Source organism: Penicillium concentricum, assembly GCF_028827145.1.
Source record: "Penicillium concentricum strain IBT 3081 chromosome Unknown utg000006l_segment0_segment0, whole genome shotgun sequence".
Lineage (NCBI taxonomy): Eukaryota > Fungi > Ascomycota > Eurotiomycetes > Eurotiales > Aspergillaceae > Penicillium > Penicillium concentricum.
The window spans coordinates 1890719-1908474 of record NW_026622759.1 but is presented as its reverse complement, the minus strand read 5'-3'; the positions used below and the strand labels follow the sequence as shown (position 1 = coordinate 1908474).

Sequence of the window (17756 nt, the reverse complement as noted above, 5' to 3'; positions counted from 1 at the left end):
AGGAAATGGAAGTGTAAGCCTTGGAGATCCCCTCGGTCTATTATTACATATATGTCCGGGGGAAAGTATAAGGTGTCATTTTATGAATTCAAACGGGCCAACGCGGCAATCCGAAAATCAAATATATATATATATATACCATTTTCTTCCTTTTCCTTTCCCCATAAAAAGCGGCTGTCTGTTCCCACCTTATCTCTCCGCTCCCCTCCAAAAAAAAAAACCCTTGGAAAGCCTCTCCCTTCACCTTCCAAACCACAACCGGAATCTACATTTCCGGTCTCTTGCTCAACCCTGCAATGGTTCAAGCAACGGGTGAAGAGCGCGCTGTAAACTTGGCCCGAGAGGCTGTCGAACTGGTCGACGCGGGTCACCGAGAGGTATGTCACCTATCTCTCTAACGGAGGAAGCTAGCAAAATACTGATATGAGGCTCATTTCATAGGCTGCTTCTCGGAATCTTAGAGAAGCCCTCTCAATCGCCCCCGAAAATTCTCAAGTGAAAGCCGCATTCCTGAAAGTTCAGCATGAAGACAAAGACGGTCACCAGCTTCTCGATCTTTGCCGCCGATACACCACACAGAAAGATGAAAATGCAGGAAAGGAAGCTGCTATTTATCTCCGGACCGATGGCCTGAAATCCCCGGAAACCGTTGCTTTGGAATGCCTCAAATTGTTGCTCGCACAGCGACCCCACTCTCTATCGACGACACAAGATGAGATCATATCTGGGTTGGTGCGACAGAACGTCAGTGTTCGACAATACTTCTCTACAGAGCTCCAGACATCTGTCACAACATTCTTCGATGAAATCTACGACCGAGGTGATCGGGCGGCGGTGTGTCTGGACACGGTGGTGTTAGACCCCACTGTGTGGACATCGGAGGAAACGCGATCCCACTGCGAGAGTGAACTATTCCAGCTGTTCATTGCCAAGTTGATGGAATCGGGCCATGATCTCGATGGTCGCTCTCTAAAGGGAATTACTCGACTACTCGCTGTCCACGCCGTTGAACTCGAACATTTGATTGACGATGAAGGACTTGAGGTGATCCTCTCCTCCTTGGACAATCGGTTGCCACTAGAAGTTCGGAGCCAGGCCACCTTAGCTACTGCGAAATATCTCGAGGTCGCCAAGGAGACGGGCGAGAAGAGGTTTTCGACATTGATTATGAATATTCTTGGCAAAGGCCGTGTCAGCGATCTCATCGTTGCTTTCTCTGCGGTGGCCGCCGTCTTCCCCGTGGCTCCATCTGCAGCTGCCAACCTCTTCTTATCGGATGAATTCATGAGCTTCCTCCTCCCGATGGCATCGCGAGACCCCAAGAGCAAGAAGGTGGAAGTTCCCGTTCTGGAACTTCTTAATGCGGCTTGCATTAACCGTCCGTGCCGCGAGGCTGTTTCAAAGAAATTTGGGGACTGGTTGTCACATGTCCTGACCAATGGAAGTGATGATTGCTCGGAATTAGCTGCAGTGGCCCTGGCAAAGATCCGGGCATCCGAGCCTGAGAAACCCTCGGCTGGCAACGGTAAGGTCTTGGAACAAGACAGCGAGTCTGAACTGGTTCATCGATTCATGGGACTGATGTCTGAACAAAAGGTTGAACACAACTCCCACGCAATCGAAGGATTGGCTTATACTTCCGTGAAGCCGTCCGTCAAGGATCAACTTGCCAATGATCCGGTTTTCCTACGAAACTTCATTGCGGCTATGAAACAAAACACCGGCGACTCATCCGCGCTCTATGGCGGCTTGATGGTCGTTTTAAACCTCACCAAATTCTTATCCAACCTATCCGAAGAGCAAAAGAAGATGGCACAGCTAAAAGACTACGCGGACCCGTCTACCGGAAAGGTGAAAGCAGCACCAGAAATTGATATTCGGGATGAAGAGGAAGCTGTCCTGAGACGATGTGGCGCCGTTATCGATGCAGGCATCATGGCTCTGCTTGTTGAGTGCGGCCGAATTTCGTTGCCTTCTACCAATGAGCTCACGGCAAAGATTCTACAAAACTTGACTAGGCCTCAAAAGTCCCGTGGAACACTGGCCCAGCAAGGTGCGGTGAAACTGTTACTTGGCCTTGCAGCCCCGAAGCAGAGTAGCTCTGGCCCCGTGACGAACGAAACGACACGCATTGCATCCCATGCGCTGGCTCGCATCCTTATTTCCGTTGACCCTTCACATGTTTTCCCGTCATCCGGATTTCCCCAGGTTACATCCGCCGTCCGGCCCCTTCTCTCTCTACTCTCCTCGCCCGAGACGGCCTCGTTATCTGCCGACCAACCTCGCGACTTACTCCCAGTGTTTGAAAGTCTCCTAGCCCTGACGAACCTGGCTTCATACCCGCATGACGACTCCGCACCCGAACTAATGGTCCGGGAAGGCTGGTCTGCAGTGGAAGATCTCTTGCTGTCTAGCAATGCTCGGGTTCAACGAGCTTCCTGCGAGCTGGTCTGTAATCTGATGACCTGCGAATCCGGTGTTATCAAGTTCGCAGATGGCTCCAAGCAAGCGGCCCAGCGCCTTCACATTTTGCTAGCCCTGACCGATGCCGATGACGCTCCGACCCGACGGGCAGCGGGCGGAGCTCTTGCGATGTTGACCGAGTTCGATGCCGCCATAGCCGCTGTCCTGGACCGACCACGGGGAGTTGAACTGCTCTTGGGATTGTGCCAGGAAGATGACGATGCATTGGTTCACCGAGGTGTGGTCTGTGTTCGCAACTTCACTTGCGTCGCGACCGGTGATATCGGCACCCGCGCCAAAGCCGCTATTCGTGCCGCGGGAGGAATCGATATTCTCACCGCGTGTCTCAAGAAGACAAAGAACCAAGCGGTCTTACAGGCTGGGGTACAGGCATTGAAGCCGCTGGTTTGATAGCCGACATGACCGTTTTCTTTTTCTAGCTCTTTTTTTTATATTTTACATTTGCATGTGGCTCTCGGATGGACTGATCCAATGGAGTTTTTGAGATTTGCTTTTTTTAATGTTTCCGAGATGACCTGATGAGCGACGGATTTTAGCGATTGCTTTTTTCTTACGCCTAAGGCGGGATGGAATTCGCAGAGTTTGGCTTTTTTTAGAATTATCAATGGCTTAACCCCCCAACAAGAACTGATATTCCTCCTTCTATAGTTCGAGGGTCACGGGGTCTCCGGTCTCCACCATTCAAGCTTCTAAGAACTTTTACATTCCTGGGCACTTTGGGGTATTTGACCCTTTGAAAACCAAAGATAAATATCTGTCTGAATATTAGGTCTGCCAATATCAATTGAATATTAATTACAATATAGTCTGCCGATCTCGCATGTGCCAAGACCGATTCCCCATTTGTATGACGTGGGACCAAAAGTCCCAAAAAGTCGGAGATAGGAATTCCACACCGCAATTGTAAAATATAGTGGCTGAAATAATACGAAGTACTATACGCAGTATACGGAATAGTATTGTACTCTACTATATAGTACTTTGTATGATGTACGTGTATATAAGACCCGTACCGTGGAGATAACCCCCGTGAGTCGACAAATCATCGTCAGTCCAGTGCGCACACCTCCAACCCGTTCGCCTTCAACCCCAGACAGCTCTTCTCTTCTTTTACAAACTCCTTAACCCCACGCTCTTTCTTCTCTCAACCTATCCCCATCCTCTCTCTCTAGGTGTGCAAAGTATCCCTTCCATATCCCCGACATTCCCCAAAGGCAGGGTCAGGTGCATCTAGCTTTGTCTCTTTGTTCTACCCTTTTACCTTCCCTCTTCCTTTTCCTCATTCCAATGGCGCGGTTCATTTCCCCTACCTGCGTTCGCCCGCTCACCTGATCGCTTCCTCGTGACACTCAGGTCGACTTCCGAATTCCCTCCGATTGGAACCCCCCCGACACAATCGAAAGAAGATAAAGTGTGGAGTTGGAAGTGTGGTGAACTGAATTCTAGTGGAATTGCTGATCTCGCCAATATGAAATTCGGCCGCAATTTATCCCAATTCACCGTTCCTGAGTGGAGCACCTCCTATATCAAGTACAAGGCCCTGAAGAAGCTTATCAAGTCTGCGGCCGAGCAGATCAAAGCGGGACAAGATCCGGATTTGGCTGGTACGTACAGAGCTTGCCTGGAATTTATTGGTTTCAATCGAGCGCCTTTCTAACCAGACCTCGGTGCTTATAGGGTTCTTCTATAACCTCGACCGAAATGTTGAAGATGTCGATTATTTCTACAACAAGAAATATGCCGAGTTCGCCCGCCGTTTGAAGCTACTCGAGGAGCGCTATGGTTATTCCATGGAGGGTCGCCATCCTCTCGAGCCCGAGGATCGACATGACCTGCGCGAGGCCCTGTTGGATCTGCGGTACCACTTGCGCCGCTTACAATGGTATGGTGAAGTCAATCGACGTGGTTTCGTCAAGATCACCAAGAAGCTGGACAAGAAGGTCGGTGCGCAGGCCCAGAAGCGTTATCTAGAGACCAAGGTCGATCCCACTCCGTTCGCCTCCAACGAACGCGTGTTCCAATCCCAGGAGCGCATCAATGCTTGGATGGCCATCATCACCGACCAGTCCAAGGCCGACGACAAGGCATCCGATGACGCGAGCTCCACCCATTCTTCCCTTTCATTGAAGCGTGGCTCATCTAGGCCTTTTCTTAATCTGCCTACCAGCATTCTCACTGCCGTCGATGACGCACTGCGCAAGGATGACACTCACGTCTTGCTTGAGTTACTCGAGACTTTGAAGGCCTCCGCAGATGAAGCTGGAGACACGGTTTATCCTAGGGTTCTCAGAACCCTGATTCAGCGCTCTATCCTTCATCGTTCCCGCGCTGTTCTGACTCTTCTGTTGAACCGCGTGGATACTCTAGAGGAGGACGATGATATCAACAAACGTAACTGCCTTCACCGTCTAGTCATCTCCATTGGCCGTGAACAGCCCACGAATGACTCCGAGCCGGCGGCGTCGATGGTGCTTGACTTCCCTCCGGAGACTACCCGCTATATTACACCCGCGGCGCCTCCGACCCTCCAACCGCCGCGTGCTATAGTCAAAGAGGAGCACATGCCTCAGCAGCTGAGCCGCGATGATACAGCTGTTACTCACCTTCAGTTCCTATTGGACGCGCTACGCCCTGATCAGCGCGAGTCGTTGATGGCCAAAGACCTTTCTGGGCGCACTCCATTGCACTACGCGGCGCAGTATGGTTTCAAGGTCGTGTGTGAAGTCATCATCGAGCACCTCAGGGAATGGGGCATGTTCGATGTCAGCGATGGCATCGACGGTCCTCTCTGGCAGGACAATGACGGCTGGGCCCCGCTCCATTTGAGTGTTGTAGGCGGCCACCCACAAACCACCCGGTGTCTCTTGGATTCCGAAAACCAGTATCCCTCGCGGAAACGGAGCATCATCAGAAAGCAGGTCTCCAAGTCTAGTGCAGTATTGGCACTAGCGACCAAGGCCAACTTTATTGATATTGTCCAGCTTCTGGTGGATGCCGGCGTGGATATCAATTACCAGGATGAGCAGGGAGAGACTGCATTGCACGTTGCCGCCCGATTTTGCCATGACAAGTGTGCACGAATTCTCCTGGATGGCAGTGTTGATCAGAAGGCAGACACAGAATTAGCCGAAAACACATATGGTTGGACGCCGCTCTTTATTGCCTGTGTGGATGGATGTTTGAGTGTGGCCAAAATGCTAGTTTCCGCCGGTGCAGACGTGGAGCGTTTCGATACCTCTGGCTGGACGGCTAAGGAGCACGCGGCCCTGCGAGGCCATCTCGACATTGCCCGGTGCTTGGCGGAAGTCAGCCCCGGCCCTCCTACCACTGAGCTCGATTTTTCATCGTCCACTCCAAACCTCCCCGGTTCCGAGTCCTCCTCGCCTCCGACTCAGTCGTCCCTCACTGATCGCCGGTCGAATGCGCCAGGCCCAACTTCTGGGACCCCTGGCTTACGGACTACTGAACCTATCAAGACTTTTGGACACAGGTATCTTACCGATGAGAGCATGATCTTGGTTAGTCTGGGAACTATGGACATGCGCAAGCCGCTCGAGACAGTCAGCCTTGACCGCATCCCGATGGAGAATGCCCACGCCACCCAGCTGGACACGTCTTTGTCGATGGTGATAACAGCTAGCGGTGCTCACGGTGAGCCGGAGGTGATTGACTTGCCTGTGCAGGAAAATATCTCAACCGAGCCAATCGTCTTCCACACTACTGATCCTAGCAAGGTGCGTCTACTTTTCGACCTTGTCCCCACCTACGCAGGATCGAAGGAGAAGATCGTTGGCCGAGGCGTCGCTCTGCTTTCTAGCATCAAGCCCACTGTGGGGTCGCACCGAATTAACCTCAAGGGTGACTCTACTGTTCCAATTGTTGCCGCGAATACCCTTGAGGTGATCGGGTCTGTGACTTTCAACTTCCTTGTCATCACCCCCTTCAAGCACCCAAAGATGTCTATCACTGGCAACCAGACCTACTGGCGCTCGATGACCTCAACCATGGTCATTGGACACCGTGGGCTGGGTAAGAATATGGCCGGCCGCAATTCATTGCAGTTGGGCGAGAATACCGTGGAGTCCTTCATCGCTGCAGCCAACCTGGGCGCCTCCTACGTTGAGTTTGACGTACAACTCACAAAAGACCACGTGCCTGTCATCTACCACGACTTCCTGGTCAGCGAGACGGGTATCGATGCGCCTGTTCATACCATGACCCTCGATCAATTCCTCGAGTTGGGCATCGGACGTTACCGTCATGCCCTACCTGGATCCGTGAAAGTCGGCGAGGCATCAGAGTATGGTCCGCGCCAGCGCTCAATGTCCGTGGGCGGCTCCGAGTACAACCCCGCCGAATTGACCGAGAAGATCAAGCACACACGCGACTTCAAGAAGAAGGGTTTCAAGGGTAACACTCGCGGCGAGCACATCCAGGCACCATTCGCCACATTGGAGGAGTTATTCACAAAGATCCCGAAACCTGTAGGATTTAACATTGAACTAAGTGAGTTACTACCGCTTCCCTAAGAACAGCTATTCCGTTGATCTAACCGAGATCGCCAGAATATCCCATGCTCCACGAGAGCGAGGAGGAAGAAATGGACACCTACGCCATTGAACTGAACTCCTTCGTCGACACCATCCTGACCAAGGTCTACGATCTGGGAGGCGGCCGCGACATGTTGTTCTCCAGCTTCAACCCGGATATCTGTCTACTGTTGTCTTTCAAGCAACCATCCATCCCGGTTCTCTTCCTGAGCGACGCAGGCGCCTCCCCGGTCGGTGACATCCGCGCCAGCAGCTTGCAAGAGGCCATTCGATTCGCCTCGCGGTGGAACCTCCTCGGAATCGTTACTCAGGCTGAACCACTAGTCCTCTGCCCGCGGCTGGTCCGTATCGTCAAGGAATCCGGTCTTGTGTGTGTCTCCTACGGAACGCTCAACAATGACGGCAACAACGTCGACGTAAGTTTCTTTCCATTCCTCTTCATCCACTTTCCATACCCCAAACAACCATCTAACCATGTTATCCGTATAGTACCAAGTCGCCGAAGGCATCGACGCCGTCATCGTGGACTCCGTGCTTGGCATCACCAACGGCCTGATCCAGCGCCAAAACAAGGGCGAGCGCACACCCGGCCCGTCGCCCAATCCCTCGGCTGTCAGTGATCAGGCGGCTGACTCTTCCAAGGGCGCTATCACGGTCCCGACTCTTGAGCGGGTGAAACAAACTAACCTCTCACCGGATATCAATCCTCCTACTCTTCTTTAGGAATTGCATTGTCATGTATCATTGCATTCTCGTCTGGGAATTGTGATTTATCGGCATTTGATGTCAATAGTCTACATTCGGCTTATGCCAGCTTCAACAGCTATCAATACCAGTTGTTTTTGATATTCTTATGACTAGGCTCTGGGTTTTATTTGAGAAGAAATAAACCATGATTGTCTCGAACATAGTTTCCTATGTGTACTTTGACTGCACTTTCCTCAACTGGCGAATCTTTGACATCAAACCCATCTCATAGTACATACAATATACTTCACGCCAACCGCCCATTAAAGAACTTCTTAAAATCCTCCCACTTAGCATCTCTACCAAAAGTCAGAGCAAGCGTAAGCTGAGCATCAAAAACAGCCCTCCGCGCAGGACTACAAGTACACCGAAAAACAACCTCAGCCAAAGACGACCCAAACAGACCTGACAACGACAATCCCCTATCCTCATCCTTCCTCCCTTCAATCCTCCCCAACTCCTGCACAAAAATATCCCGAAACTCAAAAACTGCCCGTTTATACTCCTCCGGTGCAGCAGGAGGCGCAACAAATTCCGGATTCACGACAAACCTCTCAATTGGCACAGTCTGTGTATTACTCCAGTCAAGCACAGCAGTGATATTAAACTCCTCGTCAACGAGTATATTATTGTAATCCAGATCCAAATGACATAATGGGAATGGACCGTAGAGATGTTCTTCGGTTACCATTGACGTTAGTGATTTTTCAAGGAACCATGCTGCAGCTGCCCAGTCTGTTACATCGGGGTGTTCGGAGTGGATTTCTTTTGTTTCCGCTTTTCGGAAGAGATAGGAATATTCTAGTGAGGATGATAGAGGGTTAATCCAGGAACTGGATATTTGGAATGGGGTGATTTCGAGTTCGTTGGACTCGTATGATAGAGAGCCGATTTTGGGGAATTGGAGGGTGCCTAGTTCGTAGATATAGCCGGCGAATTGGGCGGCGAATTTCCTTTTGTGGGTGTCGGGTATTGAGAGGGCCATTCGGTTCTCGAGGACGGTTCCTTGGAGTGCTTCCATTAGGATATAGGGATGACCGAAGGCGTTCTTTGTGACGCTATGCCCGAAAACGCGGGGGATGGGGATGGTTGTTTTGGAGCGGATATAGTTCATAGATGCTATTTCGCTCAAAAGTGATTTTGTAACGTCTTCGTTTGTCGGGTCTTCGGATACTAAGTCATCTTCGTCTTGGGGAAGCATGATTCTTGCTATCCATTGGATTTTGTCGGAGAAGGTCAGGGCTATCACGAGGTTGTATGTTCCGTAGGTGAACTTTGCTATGTTCACAGAACAGGTTAATCCATCTATGGACTTTTCTCGGCGAATCTTTGTGGCTTCAGAGCAGAGATGAGTGAAATTTGCTTTTTCGAGGACTGTTTTTATCTTCTTTGCATGGTCGCTGTCGAGGTTCATGTTCTGGAATGAATTCCAGTATTCATCGATAGACTCCATTTTAAAAATGTTTTGATTTGGCCTGGGGTTTGTAACAGGAGAAAAGGGGAGACTCGGATATCTGAGGGAAATGGAGGTGAGAGAATAAAGTGATACCCATGTTCATATACGAATTGAGGGGTTCACTTTGGGATTTCAGATTCCCTAAATTAAGGCGTACAGTATCGTCTATTAGGCTTCTCTCTACCATAACCTATCCTTTCTACCGTCTCTCTCCTCCCAAGCCCCTCTATTTCTCACGTTCCAATGTCACTACAAACCCTACCGGTTGAAATCCTATGTATGATCATTCGTTATATAGGCAGCGACCAGCTTCGCAAGCAGGAATCCTGCTGCTTGGCAGTTTTCAAGGTTTGGTATCAGATTGCAAAGCGCATCCTGCTAGAAGACCTCCGAATCAGTGCGATACAGTTGGTACAAGCTCCCGACAATCAGTACCCGACGCTGAGGACATCCCTGCGACGACTCATACTTGATATACATGGCCCCGAGGATTGGCCCGCCGAGCAGGACATCGAGAGATTGAACCACGCACTCATTTCAGTGACTGAAAAGAGCGATCATTTAACATCGTTCACTTTGCTTGTCCGCAGAAACTACAATCCGCGACCTCGCCCGCATTATGCTTCAACATGGAACCCAACTCCATTTTTCAACGTTCTGGGTGCCTCCAAGATCTCACATCTTGTCATTGATACTTGGGGATCTAATATGACCTCCTCTGTACATATCTGTCCTCGACTAGCGCTTCAACTCCCTTCGCTGAAATCTCTTTGTCTACGCATGTATTCGATCTGCACAGAGGTTCTTGAATTTCCGCGGGGCGACAGTGCCACGCCGTCACGAATTGAGAGTATCATCATCAACCTCAGTCCCCAAGATTCCCAGCGAATGTCCAAAAAGGATCCCGAGTATTGTAACGGGCGAAGGCTCCTGTACCACGCAATGGCGTCGGAAGGTACTAAAATTGCAAAACAAATGCCGAGCCTCAAGGTGTTTAGAATTCTACGGCAGTGTCACGCGATTGCGAGTATGGATTGTACGAACTGTATTACTGGGATCGAGACAACTATTGCTGGGACCGGTGACTTGGAAGATAGACGGGTGGTTGAACCTGATGAAGCGTCACGCACCCGTTTTTCGTGGATGAACAGTGATTTTTCAAGCTGAGCTGGTTTATTGATCTAGCTATTATCGAAAAACCGTGAGAATCGCGCGCAGTTGAAATTCAGTTTATCATTTCGAACAATTCAAGGGATCATAACCTCATAATTCAATAACGCCCAGCCTATCTATCTTTCAACTCAATCGCGATAAAAGGACCCAAGGAATATACAGGCAAAAGGTTGTTCCCAAGACTATCAGATTGTTGCTTGATATTCAGCACACTTCGTTTGAAATTCAAGAGCTTTGCCAATTTTATGGAGGACCAAGCGAGTATCCTGATGACGTTCTCCCAAAGCCCTTTGGCGTGCCCTATAAACCTGCCGGTATTCTGCCTCGGCTTCGATGTATTTGTTCTGACAAAAAAGCGCATCGCCGATGTCCTGTAGCGTCGATAGAGTGTCTTTATGATGTGGCCCAAGAGTGCTTTTGCGTCCCCAATAGACCAGCCGGCATGTTGATTCGGTTTCGATGTACCTGGCTTGCCCGTAAAGAGCGATGCCTACGTGCTGAAGACATGAGAGTGTCTTTGGGTGGTGCGATCCAAAGGCTTCGTCGAATCCCTGGAAGGCTTGTCTCCACGTGCATTCTGCTTCAGCGAATCTGGTTTGATAGTAAAGAGCATTGCCTAGATCGTTAAGACACGAGAGTGTCTCTTCATTTTGCCATCCAATGGCTGCCTTGAATCCGTCGAAGGCGAGTTGATATTTGACTTCGGCTTCGGGATACTTTTTTGACGGAAGAGTGCATGTCCTGCACTACGAAGGGAAAACAGCGTGCCTACGTTCATCTTTTGCCCGCCAGAAGCCTGGTTGAACATGGCTTGGGTAGTTTTGTATTTTTGTCCGGCCAGGGGATCTTCTCCTCGCTCGTGATATCCGCTGTATATGGCATTGGATTGCGGCGGAATGGGATTCGCTGGATTCAGCGAAACGTTCGTGGCCATTAAGGTTGAAACAATTCGATTGGATGGAGAAATTGATGTAGACGATGTCTTCCCGTAATTGGAAGGTGTGATGGTGCCTTGAGATTCCCGTGATTGTGTAGTCTGAGCCTGAGTCACTCGTCGTGAAATTGAGGACGATGTCTTTCCAGATATTTGCAGACTTTCCATACCAGACACACAGTCAAAAGCGCGTTGCTTCAACCAGTTGCTCTCGAGAACTCCCCGGGCAGATAATCTCGTATTGGCATCTGGGGCCATCGCAGCAATCATAAAACGGTAAGACTCCTCGCTGGGCATCTGCACCGGTGGAGATACAGGGAATGGGAAGGGTCCGCCACGAACATACTTCGGCAGCGCATATGGGGTGTTCGAGGTAAATGGAAATTCGTGGAAAAGGATATAGAATGTCATCACCCCGAGAGACCATATATCAACCTTTTCCGTATAATGAAAGACGGCGCTCGTCTCATCTGTTCCAGGTGGGTAAATCATTTGCACTTCTGGTGCAAGAAAAAGTCGTGTGCCCACCATCGATCGGAGGCTGCTATCTTCCTTGATTCGTTTGCTGAAGCCAAAATCGCCTATTTTAACCCACCATTGAGGCCCTTTGGCAACGACAAATACATTCTACTAGTATTAGCTCAAGGTGTTTATTTCATCCTGTGGTTGTCTACTCACCTCGGGTTTTAGGTCTCGATGAACAAATCCATTTCTGTGCAGGTGTTCTAGACCTTCTGCGATTTGGAAAATGATCTCTCGAGCATCTTTCTCAGGCAATGGTATCGTTAAATGAGCGCCTAGATCACCATGTTGGATGTACTCCATGGCAATAAACATAGATTCCTCATTTTCATACCAACCAAAGTACTCAACAAACAGACCAAGATACTATGAATAGTCAACAAACGCGCTCTGAAAACTTGATATAATAGCCCGAAGATCTAACCTTTTTTTGTGAAAACTTTGCAATGGCCTCTAGTTCTGTGCAGAAGTCGATGCCCCCAGAAGATAGTTGTGATTTGTTGACCATCTTTACCGCCTGTAGCTCGCCTTGGTTCTCGCTTGTCAAGCATCGGTGTACCCAGACGCTTCCATAAGATCCACTGCCCACTGCTTTCTCTTTCTTCCACACATCGAGTCTCTCTTGTCGCCTCACATATTGACCAGGGGTGTTGCTTGACTGAAATGTGAAGCGATGGACTAAATCTGAATAAAACTCGACTCGAAATTTAGTGTCGGTCACCAAATCAGCTGTAGTCGACTGCATCTCGTGCCTAGCCTATTGCTGTTTGTTCGTTGAGGGGTAAAGGACGGCTAGCAACCAAGTCGCTTCTGACATGAACGAGGCTCTTAAACAAGTTCTCAGTATATATTAACCCATCATGTGACAAATCTGCAAAGCAGAAAGAGCCCCGTTGGGAATACGCAAGAGAGCAGTATTTCCGGTGATAAGAGCCAAGATGAGCAGCTGGCAAGTAATGTTCTAATTCACAATGTGGTAGGCTGTGCGCTAATCTTACGCGAAAGCCACCGCAGCTTCCCGGCAACTTTTGGTAGAAACAGGCGATAGCTGGATCGGGTTTGACCGCTGGAGTGAACGAGCCTGTCGGGGAGAATAGGGTGGAAATATTCATATAGGCAAGTTCCACTCCCCAAGGCATTCAAGTGAGCCCAAGATTTTGGGAGATGAGGCTGAATCCCAGGAATTGCGGGGCCACTTCCAACGCTGTGCCTTTCTTCAGCCATAGTCCCCTAATTCTCCCAATTATTTTACTTCGAACATCACACAAAAGGCCTTGACACGGAGAAAGATGGAGCCCGTTTCTCTAGCATTTGCTGCTTGTTCCATGGTGGAGCTCTGCATCAAGTACGTGTTTATTTCTAGCAGAACCCTCAAATTCCCACAGGCCATTCCGTCTAATTTATTCGCTGAACAGGTGTGGGCGGGGTCTTCATGCGCGATGTCAGGCGTATATACAGGCCGAAGCTGAAATGGCTAATGCCCTTCTTCGTATTGAGGGTTATTGGCTGAAGATTGAGGATGAAGTCACCACCCTACGCGATATTTGGCATGGACTAGACGGTCGTCTTCAAATCCACCACAATCAGGTTCTGCAAACGCTCCTACAAATTTTGCAAAGCGCGTATAACACGCTCGGCGATCTTTTTGGGGAGCCTGAGGATACCCAATGGTCCGGAAACATGGCAAAGCAGGGGAAGATCCAGCGACTGAAGTATGCGGCCTACGGAAAAAAATCGCTAGAGCGTATCGTCGAGCAACTTGAGCAGTGGCATCGACACTTTGACCCCTCGTGGATTTTGCTATCGCGTCTTTCGGTGCCCGTTATTCAGCAACAGCTTGCAGAAAAAGGAGAACGTGGTAACAAAGCCATAGTACCTATTCTACAGCTCCGCGAGGCACATGGCAAAAGCAAATTACCTGCAGATGAAACCTCGACGACGTCAATCTTTCTCGATGCCGATTATCTCATAAAGAATGCAAAGGGAATCCAATTCACTACGGCGTTAACCGGTTTAGCACCGACCGGAAAGATGGTGATTGTTGACAAGTATACGTTACGCGGGGATGTCGACCAAAAGGTTGTCAAAAAGGACATCCGAAATCTGGCCGTAATTCTGTCAAAGGTCAACCCGACTTTTTCTTCTCTGCTGCCTTGTCAAGGTGTCATCATAGCAAAAGATGAATCGCACTTTCGCATGATATTTACCATACCCCGCGAGATGAGCTTTTACGAGCCTTGCAGCCTTCGATCTATGCTGTTGAACCGGGCCGAAGCATACCCTCTCAACGAGCGAGTGCATCTGGCTGTCTCACTGGCTCGATCCGTGGTTTTTCTTCATGCTTCTCGGATTGTACACAAAAACATATCCCCAGAGAATATCATCATACTTCACCCGGGTGCGGGTGTGCTTGGAACTTCGGTACTGGTGGGATTTGAACGCTTCCGTTTTGACGAGCAGCGCACAAATCTGTTAGGCGATAATCTCTGGGAAAGGAATCTATATCGCCACCCCGCACGGCAGGGTCTTCACCCAGAAGAAATCTATAACATGCGACATGATATCTACAGCATCGGGGTGTGTCTGCTAGAAATTGGATTGTGGAGCTCATTTGTGTACTACTTGGACGATCAGACAGTCCCCAGTTCAGAGCTACCGATCACGAATTTGTTGACTGCCAAAAACAAGCGGAAGGGCGCAGTGGGAATCAAGTCTGTTCTTATTGACTTGGCGAAATCCCATTTACCCCGTATAATGGGTAGAATCTATACGGATACAGTCATTAATTGTTTGACTTGCCTGGACTCCGACAGTCTGCTTTTCCAAGACGAAAGTGAATTCGAGGATGAGGACGGGATTCTAGTCGGCGTGCGATATATTGAAAAGGTAAGTTCATTATTGAAAATGGAATCATTCACAAGCACTAATGCTAGAACATAGATCTTGTTTGAGATAGAGAAGATCGTAGTTTAAATAGAAACATAATAGCAACAGGTACCAATGAAAACGCCGCAAGATCGAGATGGGCATACTTCCAGTAGCAGCCCAGGTATATAACAAAAAAAGCAAATGAATCAATGACCGCGTTTGCGCTGTCTTCACGTTCTAGTGCGAGAGGCAAAGGCTTTAATATTGTAAGCGCGGGTAGAGAAATGATATTTCTATGACTTACCATTGATAATGGATCTCCGAAATGACCTCTTTAATGAGCCCTCGGGGGATGTTTGTAAAGATTCGGTCTCATTTGTTGAGATTGACTCGGTTCGTGTCTTCTTTAGGTGTGTTTTGAACCCCTTTTCGGGATTGCGAATAGGCGGGGGAGGAATAGCAAGATGCATTATGTGTGATATGTCTGGTTTCTCGAGTTGGAGTGTTTGTATGCTTGTACTTATGGGGTTCACCCGACAGATTTATATAAACAGCTCAGGAGTGGCATGTTTATGCTTATCTTGAATGAGGCAACAGCCAGCGAGCCAGGTGCTTATCAGCCAATCAGAGGATTTTTTATAATGATAGAATCTTATCCTACACCTTTGATTCTATACAAGTTGATCAACTTCATCTATACGTAAAATTATAACGAAAGAACAGTGGAGTTATAGTGGGTCGGGATGTGAATAAAATATGGCTTCCCCTAAATGAAATAGAGTATTGCTTGAATCTCTTGGAAAAAATATATTCATTAGGCATAAATCAATCTCCTATTTACTTGGTCTTCAGTTGGTCCTCTAACCACTCCTGTGTGATACTCTCGAAAGTGTGAAACTGAACCGAATCCCCCCATCCCCGAAGCCACCCCACAAAACGATCAACCATGCCTATCACATGGGACATTCCACTAGTATCGGGATGCATCAAGATAGGGAAGACAAAGCTACCATCCCCTCCATCAACATGGGCATTCTCCCACAGCCACAAAAACATATCCTTCCATCTCTGCTCAACAACTCGCGCATCAACATGTCCATGGCTGTTATCGAGATGTGGAAAGTACTGCAAGGCCATCATATCCTCATTATTCCACCCAGTGGGAATTTCCACGAGTGGGTGGCCGACAGGGCGGGCATTCGTCGCAGCAAGCGGCGTGGGGCGCAACCAAGCACTAGCCGGCTTGGAGAAATCCACCTTTTCGATTGGCGGGTCGCTGGGTGTGAAATATGGTTGTGAGTCATGGTGGCTCAGAGAGGAGTCGTATAGAAATTCAAATTCTCTCAGAAGCTCGATTGTCGTCTCGCGGAGTTGGTACATGGGCGCGCGGTAGCCTCGCACTCTTTTGCCTGTTAGTCGTTGCGACACTTCCATGCACTTGACTAGCACGTCGCGCTCTTGAGCTGGTGTCATTTGGTAGGCGCCTTCGTGCGAATACCCATGAAGTCCGATCTCGGCGCCGGACTGGATAATCTCTTTGACGGTTGGTTCGAAGGTTTCCATTGTGTGGCCGGGTATAAACCAGGTGACTTTATCGGCTACTTGGTGTTTTTGTAACATTCGTAGTATCCTATTGGCACCGACTCGACCGGAAAATATGCCGGTGCTGTAGTCTGCCATGTTGTTGTCTGGATGGTGTCCTGTTCCCAGGAAGGCGGAGACTGCGTCGAAGTCAAACGACAAAGCGATTTTGACCTTTGGGTGCTTCTGATGGAGAGGGAGGCTTCGACAAAGTTGGGTATTCTGAGCAATGGAATTATGATTTTCGTTTTTCTCCGTGATTTTTACATTAGAGATGTCGGCGAGTGAAATGATTCCACGGGCGGGCTTCGCTGAGACCAGTATCGCTGTTGCTGCGACAACTGACTGGGTAGAGGCCTCGCGCGAAGCACTGAGATCAAGGAAGTTGACGGAAGCATCTGGATGAAGTCGTGAGATGTCTCTTTGAAGCTTGGAAATAACGTGATCGAGTGAAATATCGAAGAGATCTTGATGCCCGAGGACAACAATAGAGAAACTGTTCCCTGGTTGGTTCTCAAGAGAATTTGTCTCGTTGACCTGGAATTGATGCTGGAGGAATAATTTTGCCTGCAGCAACATTTTTTTCTGACAGCTCATGGATGTATGTCCCTGATCCCATTCACTCAACGGGATCTCCCAGATTGCCTCTTGCCCAGAGGGTTCCTGAGTTCTGGTATCGATAATGAAAACATCGATCTGGTCAAGAGCACCGAAAGCAGTGTTTATCTGAGCCTGTGCTTCAGTTAAGTTGGTAGATATCAGATGATCCAGGTTGAGCGCGATAGTCTTCTTGGAGTCTTTATAGATGTCAGGATATATCTTTTCTTTATCAACTAGGAAAGCTTACCTGAGGAACAAACGCGAAACGCCTCTGCCAATGGTGCAGAGGCGCCTGTAATGATGACAGACTGGTTGCTGAGACAGGATGTCATGTTTGTAGAATTTTGAAATATAGCAAGTCTCAGATTCTTTCAGAGAAGCGTAAGATGCATGCTTTATTTGTGAATAGTTTGGAATATATAAACTTGACTGGGCATACTAGCTTGGTTTTGCGGGGAAATATGCAAGGCCCATGAGCATATGCAGATGCGGTAACAGCCAGCGAGCAGAGAATGCTTATTCCGAGACTCGATTATCTGACTAAGTAGAGCGGGGCTATCAGGATAGTATCTTTGTCTTGATAGTAGCGAGGTTGTTGCCACTGAAATGTTGTAGTAAGACTGAAATCCTCCCCCGGTACCTATGGACTACTTCTTATGCGTTATCAGAAATGAATTTATATGGCAAGAGCAAGCGAATAGATATCAGCTTTTATGATGCTTTGATTTACAACATAGCAAACCTAAAAAAGACCAAAGATAATAGTATCTCTAAGCCAATACTATCGTCGAGTTCAATCGATTCTTGGTTTTTTAGTAAGAGCCAGCGACCTGTTCTCACA

General features: G+C 48.8%; 8 protein-coding genes across 8 annotated transcripts; 4 read left to right on the top strand and 4 right to left on the bottom strand.

Annotated features, from left to right (window-relative positions):
* Nucleotides 1-296: 296 nt before the first annotated feature.
* Nucleotides 297-2874, top strand: N7517_010914 (UNC45-central domain-containing protein; the record flags this gene model as incomplete). Its single annotated transcript, XM_056728637.1, has 2 exons — nucleotides 297-377; nucleotides 442-2874. The coding sequence occupies 2 exons, from the start codon at nucleotides 297-299 to the stop codon at nucleotides 2872-2874; spliced, it is 2514 nt and encodes an 837-aa protein (XP_056574452.1).
* A 1078-nt stretch (nucleotides 2875-3952) lies between these two features.
* On the top strand, nucleotides 3953-7757 carry N7517_010913 (glycerophosphocholine phosphodiesterase; the record flags this gene model as incomplete). Its single annotated transcript, XM_056728636.1, has 4 exons — nucleotides 3953-4088; nucleotides 4162-6990; nucleotides 7050-7450; nucleotides 7524-7757. 4 exons carry the CDS (start codon nucleotides 3953-3955, stop codon nucleotides 7755-7757), a joined length of 3600 nt encoding a protein of 1199 aa, XP_056574451.1.
* Nucleotides 7758-8028: 271 nt separating this feature from the next.
* Nucleotides 8029-9234, bottom strand: N7517_010912 (phosphotransferase family protein; the record flags this gene model as incomplete). Its single annotated transcript, XM_056728635.1, has 1 exon — nucleotides 8029-9234. One exon carries the CDS (start codon nucleotides 9232-9234, stop codon nucleotides 8029-8031), a length of 1206 nt encoding a protein of 401 aa, XP_056574450.1.
* Nucleotides 9235-9480: 246 nt separating this feature from the next.
* Nucleotides 9481-10404, top strand: N7517_010911 (uncharacterized protein; the record flags this gene model as incomplete). The annotated part of the gene is made up of 1 exon (XM_056728634.1): nucleotides 9481-10404. One exon carries the CDS (start codon nucleotides 9481-9483, stop codon nucleotides 10402-10404), a length of 924 nt encoding a protein of 307 aa, XP_056574449.1.
* A 191-nt stretch (nucleotides 10405-10595) lies between these two features.
* N7517_010910 (serine/threonine-protein kinase) lies at nucleotides 10596-12611 on the bottom strand (the record flags this gene model as incomplete). Its single annotated transcript, XM_056728633.1, has 4 exons — nucleotides 10596-11126; nucleotides 11183-11971; nucleotides 12023-12232; nucleotides 12291-12611. 4 exons carry the CDS (start codon nucleotides 12609-12611, stop codon nucleotides 10596-10598), a joined length of 1851 nt encoding a protein of 616 aa, XP_056574448.1.
* A 544-nt stretch (nucleotides 12612-13155) lies between these two features.
* Nucleotides 13156-14839, top strand: N7517_010909 (uncharacterized protein; the record flags this gene model as incomplete). Its single annotated transcript, XM_056728632.1, has 3 exons — nucleotides 13156-13211; nucleotides 13282-14752; nucleotides 14807-14839. The coding sequence occupies 3 exons, from the start codon at nucleotides 13156-13158 to the stop codon at nucleotides 14837-14839; spliced, it is 1560 nt and encodes a 519-aa protein (XP_056574447.1).
* A 125-nt stretch (nucleotides 14840-14964) lies between these two features.
* Nucleotides 14965-15204, bottom strand: N7517_010908 (uncharacterized protein; the record flags this gene model as incomplete). The annotated part of the gene is made up of 2 exons (XM_056728631.1): nucleotides 14965-14990; nucleotides 15039-15204. The coding sequence occupies 2 exons, from the start codon at nucleotides 15202-15204 to the stop codon at nucleotides 14965-14967; spliced, it is 192 nt and encodes a 63-aa protein (XP_056574446.1).
* A 367-nt stretch (nucleotides 15205-15571) lies between these two features.
* On the bottom strand, nucleotides 15572-17247 carry N7517_010907 (polysaccharide deacetylase family protein; the record flags this gene model as incomplete). The annotated part of the gene is made up of 2 exons (XM_056728630.1): nucleotides 15572-17112; nucleotides 17163-17247. 2 exons carry the CDS (start codon nucleotides 17245-17247, stop codon nucleotides 15572-15574), a joined length of 1626 nt encoding a protein of 541 aa, XP_056574445.1.
* Between the last annotated feature and the right edge of the window lie 509 nt (nucleotides 17248-17756).